The following is a 23,579-nucleotide window of genomic DNA, read 5'->3' as shown; positions in this document are numbered from 1 at the left end:
AATATCCTGGCTTGACCCGTTTCGAGAGCAAAACAAGAATAGAATGTTAATAACGCAACAAAGAAGGCGCGATGACATTTGATGAAGTGTCATAATCGGCAGTGACAGTCGGGCTACCAACTGAAATAATCAATTCCAAGCCTGAGAAAGCCATGACGTCAATCTAAAATGACAAAATTTGGAGTGACAAATGAAAACTGACCCGGCGCCTCCACCATTTCAGCAACTACGAAATCACATATACAGGGTGACACACGTTGTTGCTTTAAGTCTGCTTAAACCAGTAATATTATATACAGGCGTACTAAAAAAACGAATCAATCAAAATGTTAGCCTACTTTCTGGCATTTCTATTTAATTTTGTTTTGAAAATTGAATGTCAAAGCTGGCATTTCTGACAACTCTTTAGAGTGCAGGACTACCAACATGTATTTTTTTGTATTCAGTCATATAATCTTCCCGGAATTTGTGACAGCGGAAGAATATACGGAGTGAACTAAGAAAAATAATCGACGAGCGAAAGAGATCCTGTTCTCACGCTTTTTTCTCGAAATAACAGTTTTTTTGATTTTACGAACGAGTCTTCACTCAATTCAGCTTTCAACACTAATATATACAGGGTGTACTAAGAAAAACAAAACAATTTACCAGCGAAGGAGGCCCAATTTTCACTTAATTATAACACTTTTTTTTAATATTGTGGTAGTTTGAAATCACAAATTAATTTTAAAGCTGTAATATATACAGAGCGGCCAATAAAGTAACGGTAATTCAGCTAGGAAACTAACCCAAACCTTACTTTCATCTCATAAACGTCCATAATAACAAAAAATGCTTAAAAGATATCGCAAAAGTAAATCAGTTTATATACATTATAATACATATACATTATGATATACACATATATGTGTCAACAGGGTCAATTAATAAAACCATTAAAACACATTTGTAAAAAAAAACATTCCCGCTTTTTTCTTACAAAAATCCACAAAACTGTTACACATTTCGTTTCATTGCAGCCCACTTGATACAATAAAATATACAGGGTGTAGCAGGAAAATGCAAACAATCAATATGCGACACTGACCCAATTCTCAACATTAGTCAAAAAACGATTTTGCGAGACATCGGAGAAAATTTTGAAACAGTATTATATACAGGGTGAGCAAATAAAAAAAATACTTTGCCATCTGGTTCCCACATTTTTCCTACAAACGTATTTACAGCTTTCGCGGGCAATTCAAATCTTCAAATCTCAATTTCAAACACTTACATATACAGGGTGAACTAAATAAAAATTAGTAAAAAGTTCCAATCGAATTCTTAAAATTGAAACGCGCGAAAGGAGCAAATTTGATTCCCATATTTTTCTCACGAATATGTTTTTACAGCCATCGCAGACAAATTAAACGTTCAGATTAGTTTCAAACACTGACATATACAGAGTGAGTCAAGAAAAACGGAAAAAGTCGCTACTTCCGCATTTTAAAATTGGTACAATTTCAATTCCAGATCCAAAAATTAAAATTTTTCAAAGTTTTAAGCTTAAATCAAATTGGAAAAAGTAGAATATACAGAGTGTACTAAAAAAACATATTCAAGGGAAACTAAATAAAAATTAATAACAACTTTCAATCAAATTTTCAAAATTGAAACAAGCAAAAGGAGCCAATTTCGAAAAGAAAACGTCGATTTTTTTATTTCCACACACCTCAATATACAAGGTGTACTATGAAAAGGCAAAATAATCGACCAGCGAAAGCGATTCTGTTGTCACATAGCTTATACTACAAATGACGAACGTTTTTCAAATTCTAAGCTTAAATAATTTTTAAAACAATTTAATATAATACTGAGCGTACCAACAAAACTAAATAATCAACCAGCAAAAGAGACTCAATTCCCACGCTTTTAAATTATAGATAATAACAAAAAAACAGTTTTTAAAATGGAGTAGTTAAAACGGTTATTTATTTAAAAAAAAATGACAATTATGTACAGGCTGTACTAGGAAAAACAATTCAAACCGTCTGCGCTTTTACACCAGAACCGCCCAAAATAACAAAAAACAATTTTTTACACGTATCACGAGTGATTGGAGTTTTGATTCAATTCTAAAACGATACGATATACAGTGTGATAAAAAAAACTTAACTTGTCACCTCTTGATTACTAACACCGACATATACAGAGTGGCCCAAGAAAAACGTTCGAAGAACTGACAGTTGGAGGTCAAAAGCATTCTGTTGTTTTAAATAAAACGTCAAAAAACAGAGTTACTAACATAGAACTTGCTTAGATTTCACTTATGTTAACTGTGAAACTAACAGGGGTACCAACCCGCTTTCAAATTATATAGAATTCTATTAGATGACAGCCAACTTCTCTCATAACCTCAAATTGTTAAACTGGTTGTGAGTACGAAAAAATTAGCAGTTTGAGGTCAAAAACAAAGTGACCAACATAGAATCGCTTCAGTTTGGGTTGGTAGCATTGTTCCAAATCAATAAACTGTCAAAAGTAAGAAAACAGAACTACCAACATGGAAAAAACGGAAGATTGAAGATGAGTTGGTAACTCTGACAGATTGAACTGTCAACAACAAACACAGCTACCAATTTTGCATGTTTTCGCATGAAACAAGTCACTACTCCGACGTGTGAGGCGATTTGATTAAACCCCACAAATCTCGAGAAATACAGAAAAACAACCTTGAAAAAGAATCAACGCCTACTGCATAAAAAAGTAAAACCACCCGGCGCATCCACCAATTAACAAAATGCCAAAAAAAATGAAAGTAACGTAACCCAATTTTGTTTCAAAATAGTTACATATACAGGTGTACAAAAAAACAAACAAGCAACGAATCGACGATAATAATTAATTGAAAAGCGACCCAATTCCCACGACTATTGATAGCAATGACGTCATTCTCAAGTGTCACAACTTAAAAATGACCAACCTTGAAACAATTTACCGCCTACTGGATCTAAAAAAGCCGCTTTTAGTTTCTCGTCGCGAATTTGCGCGAACCACCCTGTAGATGCGTTTGTTCGCTCATTGCCAATTTGTCGGCCACAAATAGTCAATTGTCCGTCGAAATCAATTTTTCCGCCCCGTAGATAATAGTAGATTCGCGCCGCGAAATAATCAAACAGCGGCTCCGGTGAGCATTTAGGCAAACTCCGGGCGTCTGCGTTGTGACCCTCCGTGACCGGCAGCTCCTCTCCACGCACTTTATAGCAGTTCAGTTGTGATAACGACTCAGTGCCGGTTAGCCGATGTTGACATCAATCGTCTGAAAGCTGGTAAGTCGTGTTTGGGGTTGACAGCGCCCCGCTGATGACCGCCAAAAGCCCCCCAAGCGGCGCTTCTATTGATCCGGGGAAGATCAGATTTGGTTACGTCGGCATGCAGTAACCAAATTTCGCTGTCCGATGATCGATAATCGCGTAAACAAAGTCGCGTTTCAGTGAAAATGCTAACGAATGACGACGAAGAGGAGCTGCCCAGCCTCTGGAGATGAAAATCTTGGCTGTTGTTGTGATGCTACTTTTCTACTCCCCTTTACCTCGACTGGGACAACGGCTGGTGCCCCCCAGGAACACGCAGAGTAGCGACGATGACGACGACGAGGAGGTGCGACAGGCGCTCAGCCACCACGAAGAAGAGGACAACGCAACGGGTAAGACCTCCAGGAGGCAGCACTTGGTCTAACTCTCTGGATTGTAGAGACGGGGCTGTACTTGGGCGCCCCCTGCGAGCACTTCTGCAGCGCCAAGCTCATCCACGTCTACTGCAGCCCCGTCAGCGGGGTGTGCGAGTGCGAGAAGGGCTACCCCGTTAAACTCAACCCTAGTACAGGGTGCGGAAAACGTGAGTTGGGGGGAGGGTGCTGCCAGACACTGAATTGGGGTGTTTTAGCGAAACGCTTAGGAGATCAGTGCTACTACAGGGAAACTTGTCGGTACACTGACGCTCATTCTGCCTGTGTGCAAGTGGACCATAATGCCATCTGTCAGTGCGAACCTGGTTACCATTTTGTGTCTATACAAAAACCGTCGAAGAGGGTTTTTTGTGCCGAGGGTAAGTTGGCAACACGTCAAATGTCACGCTGGCGTCACATAGTTTGAGGTTATGGCAGCGCCGCCATTGTTGTGTGACCTTGATCAAGCAAAGTTGGTAGCTCTGTACCAATCCATCTTCGTCACAAATACAAACGATCTTTATGTTGACGGCTCTGTTTTTGACGTTTCATTGGAAAAAACTGACATTTACTTCGAATTCGAATTGTCATTTTTTTCTTGCTTAAAATATGCAGTTTAACAATTTTAGATTATGGGGAAGCTAGCTGTCATTTCTATTGTTTTTGTGACGAGAGTAAGTTGGCAACACGTCAAATGTCACGCTGGCGTCTCATAGTTTGAGGTTATGGCAGCGCCGCCATTTTTGTGTGACCTTGATCAAGCAAAGTTGGTAGCTCTGTACCAACCGATCTTCAAACTTCAAACACAATTTCAGTTAGAATCATTTAGAACTTTTTTCATGTTGGTAAATTTGTTTTCTCATTTTAGAAAGTCACAAATACAAGCGATTTTTATGTTGGCGACTTTGTTTTTGACGTTTGATTTGAAAAAAATCAATTTTAGTTTATGGGGGAATCTAGCTGTCATTTCTATTGTTTTTGTGCCGAGGGTAAGTTGGCAACCCGTCAAATGTCACGCTGGCGTTTCATAGTTTGAGGTTATGGCAGCGCCGACATTGTGACTTTGATCATGCAAGTTGGTAGCTCTGTATTGTGAAATTGTCGACAGTTGAATCTGTCAGAGTTACCAACTCATCTTCAAATTACAAACACAATGTCAAATAGTTATTTAGAACTTTTTTCATGTTGGTAAATCTGTTTTCTTATTTTAGACAGTCACAAATAGAAGCAATTTTTATGTTGGCGGCTCTGTTTTTGACGTTTGATTGGAAAAAACTGACATTTACTTCGAATTCGAATTGTCATTTTTTTCTTGCTTAAAATATGCAGTTTAACAATTTTAGATTATGGGGAAAGCTAGCTGTCATTTCTATTGCTATAGTCACATTTTATAATAGAATTCGATACAATTTGCAAGTGTGTTGGCAGCCCTGTCGGTTTGACAGTCAACTTTGACACACAAGTGAAAGCTAAGCGATTTCTTTGTTGGTAACTTTTTTTTGACATTTTATTTAAAATAACGACTAATTTTAATCTCTAACTGTCATTTTTTCGTACAATTTGAGGTTATGAGATTTGTCAATTTATCACAGTCAATTTACTATAACAGAATTCGATAAAATTTGCAAATGTGTTGGTAGCTCTGTCGATTTGACAGTTTAATTTGACAAATAAGTAAAATTTAAACGATTTCTATGTTGGCCACTCTGTTGTTTTGACATATCATTTCCAATAACTAAAGGATTTTGACGTCCAACTTTACTATTTTCGTACGATAATGAGCCAATTTGACAATTTGAGGTTATGGAAGAAGACGGCTATCACTTCTATTATTATCATAGCCAAGTTTTTAATAGAATTTGATGAAATTTGCATGTGTGTTGGTAGCCCTGTCGGTTTGACAGTTACCTTTGACACACAAGTGAAAACTAATTTCTATATTGGTAACTTTGTTTTTTGACATTTCATTTAAAACAACGAATGATTATGACCAACAACTGTCATTTTGACAATTTGAGGTTGTGGAAGAGTGAGCTGTCATTTCTATTATTATCACATTCAATTTACAAATAGGATTCTATAAAATGTGCAAGTGTGTTGGTAGACCTGTCGGTTTGATAGTTAAGTTTGACACATAAGTGAAAACTAAGCGATTTCTATGTCAGCCACTCTGTTTTTTTTACATATTATATCAAATAACAGAAGGATTTTGACGTCCAACTGTTTTTTTTATCGTACAATAATACGTCAGTTTGACAATTTGAGGTTATGGTAGAGGTGGGCTGTCATTGTTATTATCATAGTCAAGTTTTTAATTGAATTTAATTGACAGTTAACTTTGACATATAAGTGAAAACTAAGCGATTTCTATGTTGGTAACTTTGGTTTTTGATACTTCATTTAAAATAATGAATGATTTTGACCACCAACTCTCGTTTTTTGTGCAATGGCTCGCTATTTGACAATTTGAGGTTATGCGAGAATTGGCTGTGATTAATATTATTACCGCAGTTAATTAATAATAGACTTTGATAAAATTTGCAAGTGCCTTGGTAGCCCTATCGATTTGACAGTTAAGTTTGACACATACGTGAAATTTAAGCGATTTATATGTTGGCCGCTCTGTTTTTTTGACTTATCATTTCAAATAAAAGAAGGTTTTTGACATCCAACCATCATTTTTTCGTACTATAATGAGCCAGTTTGACAATCTGAGATTATGGGAGAAGTTGGCTGTCACTTTTATTATCAAAGTCAAGTTTTTAATAGAATTCGCAATAAAATTTGCAAGTGTGTTGGTATCCCTGTCGGTTTGACACTTAACACAACACAAGTGAAATCTAAGCGATTTCTATGTTGGTAAATCTATTTTTTGACATTTCATGTAAAACAACGAATTATTTTGATCTCTAACTGTCATTTTTTCGTACGATTATAAGTCAGTGTCAATTTGAGGTTATGGGTAAAGTTAGCTATTCAATAAAATTTAAAACTAAATTCGCAACTGTATTTGTTTTGACAGTTAACTTTGACGCATAAGTATTGATCTGTCAGCGGTTACCAACATGTAAATATATCTATGCATAGCTAACTTTCTGGCATTTTTATTTAATTTCGTCTGGTCAAATCTGTCATTTCCGGCATGATCGACATGACAAAAATCACCAAATTGCAGGTCTACCAACATGTCATAAATTCCTAAATCAATGACATTTCGTATTCAACCACACGATTTTCTCACAATTTATGACAGCGAAAGAATATACAGGTGTACTAAAAAAAATAATTGACCAGCGAAAAAGATTCATTTCTCTCGTTTTACACTCTAAATAACAAGTTTTTCTAGGTTTCACGAATGGTTCTAAGTACAATTCATACAAATGTACCACTAATATATACAGGGTGTGACAGGAAAAACGATACAATTTACAAGCAAAAATGCCCCAATTCCTACGCCTTCTACTTACGAATGCTCACTAAAGTTCTAATAAAAGTTTAGACTTTCGTTTTTCGAATCTTAACTAACTCACTGCAATATACAGGGTGAATTATAAAACGGACGCGCCACCAAAAAAGCCCATGTTTCAACGGTTTTTTTCGTCTATAATTGTCAAAAATTACAAGTTTTTCGCCAGACAAATGGTTATAGACGCAATTTACTGTCAATCAAAAGAATATACAGTGTGTACCAGGAAAAACAAAATATTGCTCTGGTAAGAGACCCAATTCCCACCTGCATTATGAACATCTGCATTAACAAACAAATATAAATATCAGAAATTATTAGACACAGAATTCAATTTTAAAACACTAATCTGTACAGAGTGTTTTAGGAAAAACGGTACAATCAACAAGCGAAAGTGACCCAATTCCCACGATTTTTTCACAACGGATGTCAATAATCACTAAAAAGTGATCGTTCACGTCTTAATTCAATGTTTCCATAGTAAAATATACAGAGTGTGCTACTAAAAATGAAGTAATTCTCTTGTGAAAAGGGCCCAATTCCCACTTATTTCTACTATAACCGTGCATAATGAGTAGTTTGAAGTCACAATTTAATTAAAAAATAGTAATATATACAGGGTGTACTAATAAAAAATTAAACGTTTTCCATGTTTTTGTGTTATCCTTATTATAAATATTCATTATAACAAAACAAACGAATGGTAAGAATCATAATAATTAAATTGTAAAACAATATGTACAGGGTGTACAATAAAAATTAAAAAATATACCAGTCAAAGGGCCCCAATTCCCATTGCAATATGAGCTTAAAAACAAAAATATGTTTAGAGGTCTCGGAAATGATTAGAATCAAAAGTCAGTTTATATATACAGGGTGTACAAACAAAATGATACAATCCACCAGATAAAAAGTGACCCAATATCTTTTTTTTTTTCTCGTAACTTTTTACAAAAGGGCGAACAAAACTTTCACACATTTTATTTTTTTCGTGCAGTTCTGTAGATACAGGGTGTTTTTGAAATGCATCTACAAAAAGCATGTAGTAATGCCTTGACACAATTTGAGCCTATTAAGAGAAAAAAGTTTTAGTAAAAGTCTTGTTGTTTTCGAGTTAAAATTACACAAAAATTTCAATAAATTTGCTTGTGCGCCACTGATTTTAAAAGTTAAGAAACTCAAGTTACTGGTTGCTTAGGAAACAAGCCATTCCAGCTGCGGTTTTTTGCCAGTGGTGTAGAAAGTTCGTGGATTGGGGTTAATTATGCCTTGTCAGTTTTTGACCTAAAAATTGGTTTTTCATACTTCATACTCCTTCTAGAATGACACAAAAAAAATTTCTCCATGGATTTCAAAAACACCCTGTATACAGGTGTACTAAAAAAACGCATCATTTTTTAAAACTCGTGGAATTTTCAATTGAAAATCTCAAAATTTAATTACAAAAATTGATTTGAAACATTAATATATACAGGTGTCCTAAAAAACTCCTAGAGTAAATTGTCTTATTCCCAGATTTGAACGTCATGACCACCGACTTCTCCACGTTCGCCGGCGTCCTCTCCGGCATCGCCCTCCTCTCCGGCCTCCTCTGCTTCGTCCTTCGCCTCTTCAATCAAAACTTGTACGGAACAAGACGACATCGATTTGGTAATGCTAATTTGGCCCCTCCCATTTTGTTTTCCAGCGATCCAGGTAAGAACCGCTCATTTCGCCGCCGTCCTGTAGCATAGACTCTTGTTGTTACCCGTCGGGGACTGAAATGTCGCTGGGCCGGCAAAGCAGCCACTTTTCGCCTCAGCGCGCAATATACCACTGGCTCCTCCGCCGGCCCGGCTCTGTTTGGTGTAAACTTTTCTTGGTGTTTACAGTCGACAGTAATAAAAAGTGAAATTGCCGAGGTGGCAACCTGCAAAAAATGCAAGGCCACCCGCAATTTTGTTTAAAACTGGAATCTCCAACTTTTGATGGTGTGCAGGATCCTTACCGATGCCTATCATCGAGAGGAGCTTGACGTCGCGGACGTCGAGTCGCAGGACGATAGCGTCGCTGCCGTCGCGACGGGCCAGCAGTGCCCAGGGATGCCGCGGAATTTCCGCCTCCCGTGCAGGTGCGGCCCGCACCGCCGCCATCTTGCTACTCTCTTGTCCCTCCGATCCTTCTGACGTAAAGCCCTCTAGATTCGGTACATCTATGTGTTGTACTAGAATAGTACGGTTAGTACACTTGACACTCGACCACATGATCTGACGTTTTATTGGACACTTCGGCCGGGGCGGGGGTTCCCAACTCTATCTATCTACATAATTTACAAAACGTATCTTTAGAGATTCTAGAGAACTAATTTTGAAAGAATCTAAAGAGAATTGACAGCACAAATCTTGAGAGAATCAATAGAGTTTCTAGAAAGATTTAAGCGAAAATGTAGGGCGAATATAAAAAAAGTATCTAAAAACAGCAAAAGCAAAGGAAATTATCAAAAAAAAATATCTATAAAATCTAGAGAAAGTTAAAGAAGTCCCTAGTTTGCAGAGCTGTTTTTTGACATTTTATTGGAAACAATAGAATAATCTTAACCTTAAACTATCATTTTTTCGTACAATTGAGGTTATGTGAAAAGTAGCTGTGATTTCTATTATTATCACATCAATTTTATAATAGAATATGATAAAATTTGCAAGTGTGTTGGTCGCCCTGCGGTTTGATATTTAACTTTGACACATAAGCGAAATCTAACCGTTTTCTATGTTGGTAACTCAATTTTTTGACATTTCACCTAAAACAACGAATGATTTTGACCTCCAACTGTCATTTTTTTGTCCGAAGATGAGCCAGTTTGTATTTTGGGGTTATGGAAGAAGTTAGCTGTCATTTCTCCTATTATTACAGCCAAGTTTCTAATAGAATTCGATGAAATTCGCAAGTGTATTGGTAGCCCTGTCGGTTTGACAGTTAACTTTGACACTTATGCGAAATCTAAGCGTTTTTTAAGTTGGTAAGTCTGTTTTTTGACATTTTACTTAAACAACGATTGATTTTGATCCAACTGTTATTTTTTGTACGATAGTAAGCCAGTTGTTGAATTTGAGGTTATGAGAGGAGTTAGCTGTCATTTTAATTATTATCACGCCAATTTTCTAATAGAAATGGCTAAAATTTACAAGTGTGTTGGCAACCCTGTCGGTTTGACAGTTAACTTTAACACATAAGTGAAATCTAAGCGATTTCGATGTTGGTAACGCTCTGTTTTTGACATTTTATTTAAAACAACGAATGATTTTGACCTCTAACTGTTATTTGCTGTATGAAAACGAGCTATTTTGTCAATCTGCGGTTATGAGAAAAGTTAGCTGTCATTGCTATTATTATCATGTCAATTTTCTAATAAAATAATATTAAATTTGCAAGTGTGTAGGTAGCCCTGTCGGTTTGACATTTAACTTTGACGAATAAGCGAAATCTAAGCGTATTCTGTTGGTAACTCAATTTTTTTGACATTTCACTTGAAACATCAATTGATTTTGACCTCCATCTGTCATTTTTCGTACGAAAATGAGCCAATTTGTCAATTTAAAGTGATGGGAGAAGTTAGCTCTCATTTCTATTATTATCACAGCCAAATTTCTAATAGAATTCGATGAAATACGCAAGGGTGTTGGTAACCCTGTCGGTTTGATAATTAACTTTGACACATAAGCAAACTCAACAATTTCTATGTTTTTCGCCTTATTTTTTTGACATTTCATTTAAAACAACGAATAATTTTGACCTTCAACTGTCATTTTTTCGTACGAAGATGAGCCAGTTTGTAATTTGAGGTTATGGGAGAAGTTAGCTGTCATTTCAATTATTATTACAGCCAAAAATTTCTAATAGAATTCAATGAAATTTGCAAGTGTCTTGGTAACTTTGTCGGTTTGACAGTTAACTTTAGCACATAACTGATATCTAAGGGATTTCTATGTTGGTAACGCTGTTTTTTGACATTTTTTTAAAATAACGAATTATTTTGACCTCTAACTGTCATATGTTGTATGATAACGAGCCATTTTGTCAATCTGCGGTTATGAGAGAAGTTAGCTGTCATTTCTATTATTATCAGGTCAATTTTCTAATAAAATAATATTAAATTTGCAAGTGTGTTGGTAGCCCTGTCGGTTTGACATTTAACTTTGATACATAAGCGAAATTTAAGCGTTTTATATGTTGGTAAGTCTATTTTTTTGACATTTCACTTAAAACAACGATTGATTTTGACCTCCAACTGTCATTTTTCGTACGAAAATGAGCCAGTTGTCAATTTAAGGTTATGGCAGAAGTTAGCTGTCATTTCCTCTTATTATCACAGCCAAATTTCTAATAGAATTCGATGAAATTCGCAAGTGTGTTGGTAGCCCTGTCGGTTTGACATTTAACTTTGACACATAAACGAACTCTAAACGATTTCTATGTTGATCACTCTGTTTTTCGACATTTTATGATTTTATTCTCCTACTGTCATTTTTTCTACAAAGTTGCGCCAGTTTCTCAATTTGAGGTTATGGGAGTCATTTCAGCTGTCATTTCATTATGAAATTGAAGCCTAAATAGACTTGAATTGTTTTATTACAACCTAGAATAGAGTGTGTAAGCCTTAAAACCCGAATGTTCAACGCCGAAAAGAAACCTAAACCTAAAACCGATATCATCAAACCTAGAAATTGTCGCAACCGTGAAAATAAAAATGTAACTAAAAACCTTAATTGTCTAGGTGGGTTTTTATACCTGAAATTCCTTGACTGCTACAACAATTACGCAATTTTGAACTATGAAGCCTTAAACCCAACCAAAATTAGTATTACACGATAGAATTTTCGGTTTGGTGAAACCGAAAAATCTAAAAACCTAAATTCGTTGAAAATTAGAATAAGAAAAATTTTATGTTTAAAACCCGAAACCTGTCAGTCAAAGTGGGAACTATTTCTAGGTTTCCTATACAATTCTAAAATTTGGTTCTCCAATTGTAAAACTTAGAAACCTGAAACCTAGACGAACCAAGTTGTTTGTATGTATTAATGCCCCCAAAGTCGAAACTTAAGAAGTGAAAGTTGAAACCTTAAACCTAGAAAGTGACCTAAATCCTAAAATAAAACAATTCTTGTCGTATATTGTATGAAAACCTAAAATAAAGAAAAGTCGCCTAAAAGCACAAATTGAATAAACAGGTTTTGAAGCCTGAAAACTAGACAGTCGAAGTTGTTTGTATTAAAGCTTAGAAAGTCGAAATATTGAAGTAAAAGTTGTAACCTAAAACCAAGAAAATAACCTCAATCTTAAAATAAAAAATACTTAAAGTTTGAATGTAAACTTAGAGTTGTTGGTTCAACCTAGAATAAAAGAAAGTCGCCTATATGCGAAAATTAAATAGGCACGTTTTGAAGCCTGAAACCTTAAAATGAAATCAAACTTGAAAATCTAGACTTGAAAGTTAAAACCTGAAACCTTGAATTTATTTAAGCTTACATATTTGAAACCTTAAACCTAAAAGCCTTAGGTTTGAAACCTAACAAATTCAAAGAACAAATTGGTGGAAGTTTTGTAGTCCAAATTACTTAAATTGTCAAAATTGCCTATAATTTTAATGAAATTTGAAAAGAATTGTGAAAACTAAGAAATCGAAACAAAGCCTAAATTATCTAGGTTGTTGCCTAAAACCTTAATTAAACAACAATCTTGGAGACGTAGATTTAAAAGTTGAAACTTGAAGCCTTAAATTTATACATATTTGAAATTTTAAACCTCAATTTTGTAGTTTGAAACCTAAAGTTGTATTTCTACTTGATATGTCAAAGTTGCCTAGAATCCTAACGAAAATTAAAAAGAATTGTCAAACCTAAGAAAGCAAGATAAAACCTGAATTATCTAGGTTGTTGCCTGAAACCTTAATGTAACATCAAATCTGAAAATTGAAACCTGAAACCTTGAATTTATCTAAACTTAAATATTTGAAACCTTCAGCCTCAAAATTTTAGGCCTGAAACCTAACAAACTAAAGGACAAATTTGTCGAAATTTTGTAGTTCGAAACCCAAAGTTGTATTTTGACTTGGAATGTCCAAGTTGCCTAGAATTCTAACAAAAATTGAAAAGATTTGTTAAACTTAAGAAATCGAGGTGAAGCCTAAATTGTCTTGGTTATTGCCTGAAACCTTAATGGAACATCAAATCTGAAAATTGAAACCTAAAACCTTGAATTTATCTAAACTTACATATTTGAAACCTTCAGCCTCAAAGTTTTAAGCTTGAAACCTTACAAACTAAAGGACAAATTTGTCGAAATTTAGTAGTTCGAAACCCAAAGTTGCATTTTGATTTTAAATGTCAAAGTTGCCTAGAATCCTAACAAAAATTAAAACTGTCAAACCTAAGAAAGCAAGATAAAACCTGAATTATCTAGGTTGTTGCCTGAAACCTTAATGTAACATCAAATCTGAAAATTGAAACCTGAAACCTTGAATTTATATAAACTTACATATTTGAAACCTTTAGCCTAAAAGTTTTAGGTTTGAAACCCAACAAACTAAAGGACAAAATTGTAGAAATTTTGTAGTTCGAAACCAAAAGTTGTATTTTGACTTGGAATGTCAAAGTTGCCTATAATCCTAACAAAAATTAAAACTGTCTAACCTTAGAAAGCAAGATAAAACCTGAATTATCTAGGTTGTTGCTTGAAACCTTAATGTAACATCAAATCTGAAAATTGAAACCTAAAACCTTGAATTTATCAAAACTTAAATATTTGAAACCTTCAGCCTCAAAGTTTTAGGCCTGAAACCTAACAAAACTAAAGAACAAATTTGTCGAAATTTTGTAGTTCGAAACCCAAAGTTATATTTTGACTTGGAATGTCCAAGTTGCCTAGAATTCTAACAAAAATTAAAAAGAATTGTCAAACCTAAGAAAGCAAGATAAAACCTGAATTATCTAGGTTGTTGCCTGAAACCTTAATGTAACATCAAATCTGAAAATTGAAACCTAAAACCTTGAATTTATTAAACTTACATATTTGAAACCTTCAGCCTCAAAGTTTTTGGCTTGACGAAATTCGACGAAATTTTGTAGTTCGAAACCCAAAGTTGTATTTTGACTTGGAATTTCAAAGTTGCCTAGAATCCTAACAAAAATTAAAACTGTCAAACCTAAGAAAGCAAGATAAAACCTGAATTATCTAGGTTGTTGCCTGAAACCTTAATGTAACATCAAATCTGAAAATTGAAACCTGAAACCTTGAATTTATATAAACTTACATATTTGAAACCTTTAGCTTAAAAGTTTTAGGTTTGAAACCTAACAAACTAAAGGACAAAATTGTCGAAATTTTGTAGTTCGAAACCAAAAGTTGTATTTTGACTTGGAATGTCAAAGTTGCCTATAATCCTAACAAAAATTAAAACTGTCTAACCTTAGAAAGCAAGATAAAACCTGAATTATCTAGGTTGTTGCTTGAAACCTTAATGTAACATCAAATCTGAAAATTGAAACCTAAAACCTTGAATTTATCAAAACTTAAATATTTGAAACCTTCAGCCTCAAAGTTTTAGGCCTGAAACCTAACAAAACTAAAGAACAAATTTGTCGAAATTTTGTAGTTCGAAACCCAAAGTTATATTTTGACTTGGAATGTCCAAGTTGCCTAGAATTCTAACAAAAATTAAAAAGAATTGTCAAACCTAAGAAAGCAAGATAAAACCTGAATTATCTAGGTTGTTGCCTGAAACCTTAATGTAACATCAAATCTGAAAATTGAAACCTGAAACCTTGAATTTATATAAACTTACATATTTGAAACCTTTAGCTTAAAAGTTTTAGGTTTGAAACCTAACAAACTAAAGGACAAAATTGTCGAAATTTTGTAGTTCGAAACCCAAAGTTGTATTTTGACTTGGAATGTCAAAGTTGCCTATAATCCTAACAAAAATTAAAACTCTCTAACCTTAGAAAGCAAGATAAAACCTGAATTATCTAGGTTGTTGCCTGAAACCTTAATGTAACATCAAATCTGAAAATTGAAACCTGAAACCTTGAATTTATCAAAACTTAAATATTTGAAACCTTCAGCCTCAAAGTTTTAGGCCTGAAACCTAACAAAACTAAAGAACAAATTTGTCGAAATTTTGTAGTTCGAAACCCAAAGTTATATTTTGACTTGGAATGTCCAAGTTGCCTAGAATTCTAACAAAAATTAAAAAGAATTGTCAAACCTAAGAAAGCAAGATAAAACCTGAATTATCTAGGTTGTTGCCTGAAACCTTAATGTAACATCAAATCTGAAAATTGAAACCTGAAACCTTGAATTTATATAAACTTACATATTTGAAACCTTTAGCTTAAAAGTTTTAGGTTTGAAACCTAACAAACTAAAGGACAAAATTGTCGAAATTTTGTAGTTCGAAACCAAAAGTTGTATTTTGACTTGGAATGTCAAAGTTGCCTATAATCCTAACAAAAATTAAAACTGTCTAACCTTAGAAAGCAAGATAAAACCTGAATTATCTAGGTTGTTGCTTGAAACCTTAATGTAACATCAAATCTGAAAATTGAAACCTAAAACCTTGAATTTATCAAAACTTAAATATTTGAAACCTTCAGCCTCAAAGTTTTAGGCCTGAAACCTAACAAAACTAAAGAACAAATTTGTCGAAATTTTGTAGTTCGAAACCCAAAGTTATATTTTGACTTGGAATGTCCAAGTTGCCTAGAATTCTAACAAAAATTAAAAAGAATTGTCAAACCTAAGAAAGCAAGATAAAACCTGAATTATCTAGGTTGTTGCCTGAAACCTTAATGTAACATCAAATCTGAAAATTGAAACCTGAAACCTTGAATTTATATAAACTTACATATTTGAAACCTTTAGCTTAAAAGTTTTAGGTTTGAAACCTAACAAACTAAAGGACAAAATTGTCGAAATTTTGTAGTTCGAAACCCAAAGTTGTATTTTGACTTGGAATGTCAAAGTTGCCTATAATCCTAACAAAAATTAAAACTCTCTAACCTTAGAAAGCAAGATAAAACCTGAATTATCTAGGTTGTTGCCTGAAACCTTAATGTAACATCAAATCTGAAAATTGAAACCTGAAACCTTGAATTTATCAAAACTTAAATATTTGAAACCTTCAGCCTCAAAGTTTTAGGCCTGAAACCTAACAAAACTAAAGAACAAATTTGTCGAAATTTTGTAGTTCGAAACCCAAAGTTATATTTTGACTTGGAATGTCCAAGTTGCCTAGAATTCTAACAAAAATTAAAAAGAATTGTCAAACCTAAGAAAGCAAGATAAAACCTGAATTATCTAGGTTGTTGCCTGAAACCTTAATGTAACATCAAATCTGAAAATTGAAACCTGAAACCTTGAATTTATATAAACTTACATATTTGAAACCTTTAGCTTAAAAGTTTTAGGTTTGAAACCTAACAAACTAAAGGACAAAATTGTCGAAATTTTGTAGTTCGAAACCCAAAGTTGTATTTTGACTTGGAATGTCAAAGTTGCCTATAATCCTAACAAAAATTAAAACTCTCTAACCTTAGAAAGCAAGATAAAACCTGAATTATCTAGGTTGTTGCCTGAAACCTTAATGTAACATCAAATCTGAAAATTGAAACCTGAAACCTTGAATTTATCAAAACTTAAATATTTGAAACCTTCAGCCCCACAGTTTTAGGCCTGAAACCTAACAAAACTAAAGAACAAATTCGACGAAATTTCGTAGTTCGAAACCCAAAGTTGTATTTTGACTTGGAATGTCAAAGTTGCCTAGAATCCTAACAAAAATTAAAACTGTCAAACCTAAGAAAGCAAGATAAAACCTGAATTATCGAGGTTGTTGTCTGAAACCTTAATGTAACATCAAATCTGAAAATTGAAACCTGAAACCTTGAATTTATATAAACTTACATATTTGAAACCTTTAGCAGGTTTGAAACCTAACAAACTAAAGGACAAAATTGTCGAAATTTTGTAGTTCGAAACCAAAAGTTGTATTTTGACTTGGAATGTCAAAGTTGCCTAGAATCCTAACAAAAATTGAAAAGAATTGTCAAACTTAAGAAATCGAGGTGAAGCCTAAATTGTCTTGGTTATTGCCTGAAACCTTAATGAAACAACAATCTTGGAAACGTAGAGTTGAAACCTGAATCCTCAAATTTATGTATATAAGTTTGAAACCAGACAAACCTAAGAAACAAAATCAAGAAAATTTTGTATTTCTATTTAGAAGTAGAAGTTGCCTATAATCCCATCAAAAGTTGAAAATAATTAGATGTTAGTATGAAGGTAACAAAGTTGGCTAAAAACCTAGAAAACAAACCTGAAATGTAACAAATATTGAGCAAAATATATCTGAAGCCTGAATTGTCTATTTGGTGTGTGTTTCTTACAATCTAGACACAGATTTCAGGTTTTGAGTTCTGAAACCTAGTTGATGCATGGTAAAGAGACAAACGTAAAGCCTAGAACAAGGAGATTTCAAGGTGTGAAACCTAAAACCTAAACGTTTTGAAGCCTGAATTGCGCACGTTGTTTCCAACCTAAACCAAAAAACCTAGGGAATAGGTTGGGAAACCCCGACCGCCATCATTCTTACTCATTCCATCATTTCATTCCACGCACGGGAACGCAAGATGGCAGCGGTTTAATTCGACTTAACTCAGAGAGTCTCCAGCACTAAGAACACTCCACACGCACGCACACTCTGACCTGCATGTATGTATCTCTCTGTCTTCGATTCCAGCATGCTAAGTGTTGAATTTCGGCAACCCTCTTGGAATCTTTGCATGTCCGCACCTTCACTGTGTGCAAGCTGTTAAATTCTTTGTACTTTGCGAAGGCTCCCGAAGGCCGAGTTTAACCTCAATTCATAGTACCAACTCCGTCAAGAGCTATAGTCAACGAAGGTACGAACGAGAGAGGGAGCAGAAGGAGGAGCGCGAGATGCAGAGGCGGCTGGCCAGGATGACCTCTTCTGCGAACTCGAGTGGGCGGGTGGCGCCGACGCCCAGCCCCCACTCCACGGACGATCTTCTCCCGACGCTGGAAGAAGACAAACAGGTGAGGAAAAAATTGGGTACACAACACGAAATTTTGGTTTTTTCCTTATAATCCTGTCATTTTTGACATACTTGAGGTTCTAGACCTGACATATAGATGGCGCCTAAACTACGTCAAATTTTGCCGAAAATTTAAGAATCCCATTTTTTCTTAAAACCCTATAATTTTTGACATATTTGAAGTAGTAGACTTGACACTTAGATGGCGTCACTTTGAAGTCAAATTTAAAAAAAAAGATTTTGAGTAAAATTCTGTAAAACAGCGAATTAATGGAAATTTTGTTTTTTGAAACCTAAATTTGCCGGAAATTTGAATTTGCCTTGACGATTTTTAAAATTTGAAGCCTAAAATCCTAAATTTCACAACATCTAGAGGAAAAAACAAACCTAAAATCTACGTAGAAAGTTATAAGCTGTGAAACCTGAAACCCAAACGAAGAAACTTTAAGGTCTGAAACCTGAAGCCTAACGTCAACTGAAAAATATTATGGAATTGAAGCCTAAATCGACTTGGAATTGGTTGTTTGCTACCTAGAATAGAGTTTTTGAGGCTTGAGACCTTAACAAAACGATGGAAACCTAATTTAATTAAATAATTAAACCTAAACCTAGAACTGACATCAAACCTAGAAACTGCCACAACGCTAAAAATAAAAAAATAACTGATAAACCTGAAACCTTAATGTTACATTAAAGTTGGAAACGTAATTTGAAAGTAGAAACCTGAATTTGTCTAAACTTACCTATTTGAAACCTTAAACCTAACGACAGTTTGTCAAATTATGAAGCCTGACAGAGAATCTTAAAATCTAATTTAGTTCAAAATAACTCGCAATCTTAGAGAAACTTTTGGTTTAAAACCTGACAAACCTAAAACACCAAATTGAAAACATTTTGTATTTTGAAACTTAAAGTTGCGGGAAATTTGAATTTACATTGACGATGTTCAAAATTTGAAGCCTAAAATCCTAAATTTCACAACATCTAGAAGGAAAAAACAAGCCTAAAATCTACGTAGAAAGTTGTAAGCTATGAAACCTGAAACCCAAACGGAGAAACTTTAAGGTTTGAAACCTGAAGGCTAACGTCACCTGAAAAATATTATGGAATTGAAGCCTAAATCGACTTGGAATTGGTTGTTTGCTACCTAGAATAGAGTTTTTGAGGCTTGAGACCTTAACAAAACGATGGAAACCTAATTTAATTAAATAATTAAACCTAAACCTAGAACTGACATCAAACCTAGAAACTGCCACAACGCTAAAAATAAAAAAATAACTGATAAACCTGAAACCTTAATGTTACATTAAAGTTGGAAACGTAATTTGAAAGTAGAAACCTGAATTTGTCTAAACTTACCTATTTGAAACCTTAAACCTAACGACAGTTTGTCAAATTATGAAGCCTGACAGAGTCTTAAAATCTAATTTAGTTCAAAATAACTCGCAATCTTAGAGAAACTTTTGGTTTAAAACCTGACAAACCTAAAACACCAAATTGAAAACATTTTGTATTTTGAAACTTAAAGTTGCGGAAAATTTGAATTTGCATTGACGATTTTTAAAATTTGAAGCCTAAAATCCTAAATTTCACAACATCCAGAAGAAAAAACAAGCTTAAAATCTATGTAGAAAGTTGTAAGCTGTGAAACCTGAAACTCAAACGAAGAAACTTTAAGGTTTGAAACCTGAAGCCTAACGTCAACTGAAAAATATTATGGAATTGAAGCCTAAATCGACTTGGAATTGTTTAATTGCCTACCTAGAATAGAGTTTCTGAGGCTTGAGACCTTAACAAAACGATGGAAACTTAATTTAATTAAATAATGAAACCTAAACCTAGATCTGACATTATCAAACCTAGAAACTATTACAACGCTAAAAATAAAAAAGTAACTGATAAACTTGAAACCTTCATGTAACGTCAAACTTGGCCACGTAATTTAAAACCTTAATTTGTTTAAACTTATATATTTGAAACCTTAAACCTAACGGCAGTTTGTCAAATTGTGAAATCTAACAAGTAATCCTAAAATCTAATTTAATTCAAATTAACCCACAACCTAAAAGAAACTTTAGGGTTTGAAACCTGACAAACCTAAAATACCAAATTGAAGGACATTTTGTATTTGGAAACCTAAAGTTGCAGAAAACTTGAATTTACATGGACGATTTTTGAAATTTGAAGCCTAAAATCCTAAGTTCTTCAACTTACAGAAGAACAAATAAACCTAAAATTTACATTGAAAGTTTTGAACTGTGAAACCTGAAATACAAACGGAGAAGCTTTTAGGTTTGAAACCTGAAACCTAACCTGAACGGAAGAATATTATGAAATTGAAGCCTAAATCGACTTGGAATTGTTTGATTATACTCTAGATGACAGTTTTTGAGGCATGAAACCTGAACAAAACGATGGAAACCTAATTTAATTAAATATTGAAACCTGCAACTAGAACTAACATTATCAAACCTAGAATCTGTCATAACGCTAAAAATAAAAGAAATAACTGATTAAACTGAAACCTTAATGTAACATCAAAGTTGGAAAACTAATTTGAAAGTAGAAACCTGAATTTGTCTAAACTTACCTATTTGAAACCTTAAACCTAACGACATTTTGTCAAATTATGAGTTTTGACTGAAATTATGAGTCCTAAAATCTAATTTAGTTCAAAATAACTCGCAACCAAAAAGAATTTTTTTGGGTTTGAAACTTGACAATCCTAAAATAGCAAATTGAAGGACATTTTGTATTTTGAAACCTAAAATTGCAGGAAATTTGAATTTACATTGACAATTTTTTAAATTTGAAGCCTAACATCCTAAATTCCTCAACTTCCAGAAGAACAAATAAACCTAAAATTTACATTGAAGGTTTTGAACTGTGAAACCTGAAATGCAAACGGAGAAACTTTAAGGTTTGAAACCTGAAACCTAACGTCAACTAAAGAATATTTTGAAATTGAAGCCTAAATCGACTTGGAATTGTTTAATTGTACTCTAGATAACAGTTTTTGAGGCTTGAAACCTGAACAAAACGATGGAGACCTAATTTAATTAAATATTGAAACCTGAAACTGGAACTGACATTATCAAACCTAGAATCTGTCATAACGCCAAAAATAAAAAAAAACTGATAAACCTGAAACCTTAATGTAACATCAAAGTTGGAAAACTAATTTTAAAGTTGAAACCTGAATTTGCCTAAACTTACATATTTGAAACCTTAAACCTAACGAAAGTTTGTCAAATTGTAAAGCCTGGAGATCCTAAAATCTAATTTAGTTCAAAACAACTCGCAACCTAAGAGAAACTTTTGGGTTTCAAACCTGACAAGCCTAAAACACTAAATTGAGGGACATTTTGTATTTGGAAACCTAAAGTTTGCAGAAAATTTGAATTTACATGGACGATTTTTGAAATTTGAAGCCTAAAATCAACTTCCAGAAGAACAAATAAACCTAAAATTTACATTGAAGGTTTTGAACTGTGAAACCTGAAATACAAACGGAGCAACTTTGGGGTTTGAAACCTGAAACCTAACGTGAACGGAAGAATATTATGAAATTGAAGCCTAAATCGGCTTGAAATTGTTTGATTGCAACCTAGAATAGAGTTTTTGAGGCTTGAAACCTGAACAGTCAATGTCGAAAACAAACAGTCGAAAACCTAAACCTAAAACCGATCAAACTTAGAAATTGTTACAACTAACTGAAAACCTAAATTGTCTAGGTTGGTTTTTTTACCTCAAATTTCTTGGTGCTTCTAGAATGACGAAATTTTTGATATATTTAATGTTCCAGACTTGACACACAGATGGCGCCACTTTTCAGTCAAATTCTATGGGAATTTATAAAAAAAACATCTTGAATTAACCTAAAATTTTGTCAAATTTTTGAAGTTCTAGACTTGGCACATACGTAGATGGCGCCACTTTTAAGTAAAATTCTGCTCGAAATTTAACAAAAATCCTGCATTTTTTGGCATATTTAAAGTTGTAAACTTGACACATAGATGGCGCCACTGTGAAATCAAATTCTGCGGGAAATTTAAAAAAAAATCCCTGATTTCTCTGAAACTCCTGTAATTCTGTTATTTTCCAGAGAGAATCTTCGTGGATCGCTATAGTAAGTCCGAGTTTGCTGCGAATGTCTTTTCGGCTTCTTTTTCACTTCTTAGATTAGCTTACCAGTTCACGCTTCTTCCCCTACACGCCCCGCCCCAAGTTCCGATCGTGTTTTATTTCGTGTGTCTTCCGCAGGTTCCTCCCCTCGCGATCCAAGAGGAGTCTTCATCGAGTTTTCACGAAGAAATGCCCTCGACGTCGAAACAGTTTCCATGAACTCGTTTTTTAAGTGATTAAGTTGGCCTAGCTTTCTTTTGTGCGGACTTGGGTCCCGCTGGATCGAAATCGCACGGGCTCAAATCGACGGCGGTGGGGCCCAAGTCTTGTTGGATGTCATGTGCCGGTGGATCCCTGAAATGTTTATCATTGTGAATTATGTTATTCTGAATTTCGATGTACATTGCAGTGTTAATTCATGTTAATAGAATTATATAACTTACGTTGGATTTTGTTGCACACTTCCCTACGGGGATAACATAACCTCACAAATTTTCATGGCGTTTAAAGTCTTAAATCTTAAATTCCACAACTTTCTGGAGAAAACACAAACCTAGACAACTGAAAGATGGAGAAATTTTGAAGTTTGAAACCTGAACCTTTGAATGTTATGAAATTAAAGCCTAAATTCACTTGGAATTGATTGATTGCAACATAGAATAGAGTTTGAGGCTTGAAATCTAATTTAATTGAAGATTAAAACCTAAACCTAAAACCGATACTATCAAAGTTAGGAATTGTCACAACCCTAAAAATGGATGAAATAAAATCTTTATTTTTATTGATTCGGAAGGCGACTTTCCGATTCGCTTTGTAAATCAAATTGAAATATGAATTAGAAACGAACAAATAAAAAAAATGATCAATTTTTTTTGGAAACCGTGACGCTTATTTCGTTTTTTTTAGTACACTCTGTATATTCTATTTTTTCGAATTTGATTTGTGCTTAGAACTTCGAAAAAATTTAATTTTTGGATCTGGCAATTGTAGAAATTTTAAAATGCGGGAGTAGCGACTTTTTCCGTTTTTCTTAATTCACTCTGTATATGTCAGTGTTTGAACCTCACACACACTCGAGAGAAAAATATGGGAATCGAAATAGTAAAAAATTGGCTCCTTTCGCTCGTTTCTATTCTGAGAATTCGATTGGAAGCTTTTACTAATATTTATTTAGTTCACCCTGTATATTCAGTGT

The 23,579-nt window shown here is 34.0% G+C and overlaps 1 protein-coding gene across 4 annotated transcripts; it reads left to right on the top strand.

Annotated features, from left to right (window-relative positions):
- Positions 1–3,179: 3,179 nt before the first annotated feature.
- Positions 3,180–22,826, top strand: LOC148176655 (uncharacterized). 4 transcript variants are annotated; one of them, XM_088034241.1, is made up of 9 exons: positions 3,180–3,308; positions 3,474–3,685; positions 3,733–3,876; positions 3,925–4,086; positions 8,688–8,867; positions 9,151–9,282; positions 18,040–18,260; positions 22,365–22,388; positions 22,523–22,826. In XM_088034241.1, the coding sequence occupies exons 2-9, from the start codon at positions 3,523–3,525 to the stop codon at positions 22,601–22,603; spliced, it is 1,107 nt and encodes a 368-aa protein (XP_087890367.1). In that variant the 5' UTR covers positions 3,180–3,308; positions 3,474–3,522; the 3' UTR covers positions 22,604–22,826. The 4 variants fall into 4 exon arrangements, with proteins under 4 accessions (XP_087890367.1, XP_087890365.1, XP_087890368.1 ...); XM_088034239.1 differs by having other exon boundaries at positions 9,151–9,357; XM_088034242.1 differs by lacking the exon at positions 9,151–9,282.
- Positions 22,827–23,579: the final 753 nt, after the last annotated feature.

Source organism: Gnatocerus cornutus, chromosome 4 (assembly GCF_029298725.1).
Source record: "Gnatocerus cornutus isolate USDA-ARS CGAHR chromosome 4, icGnaCorn1.1, whole genome shotgun sequence".
Classification (NCBI taxonomy): domain Eukaryota; kingdom Metazoa; phylum Arthropoda; class Insecta; order Coleoptera; family Tenebrionidae; genus Gnatocerus; species Gnatocerus cornutus.
Note: the sequence above shows the minus strand (reverse complement) of the source record. Positions and strands in the feature narration are given on the sequence as shown.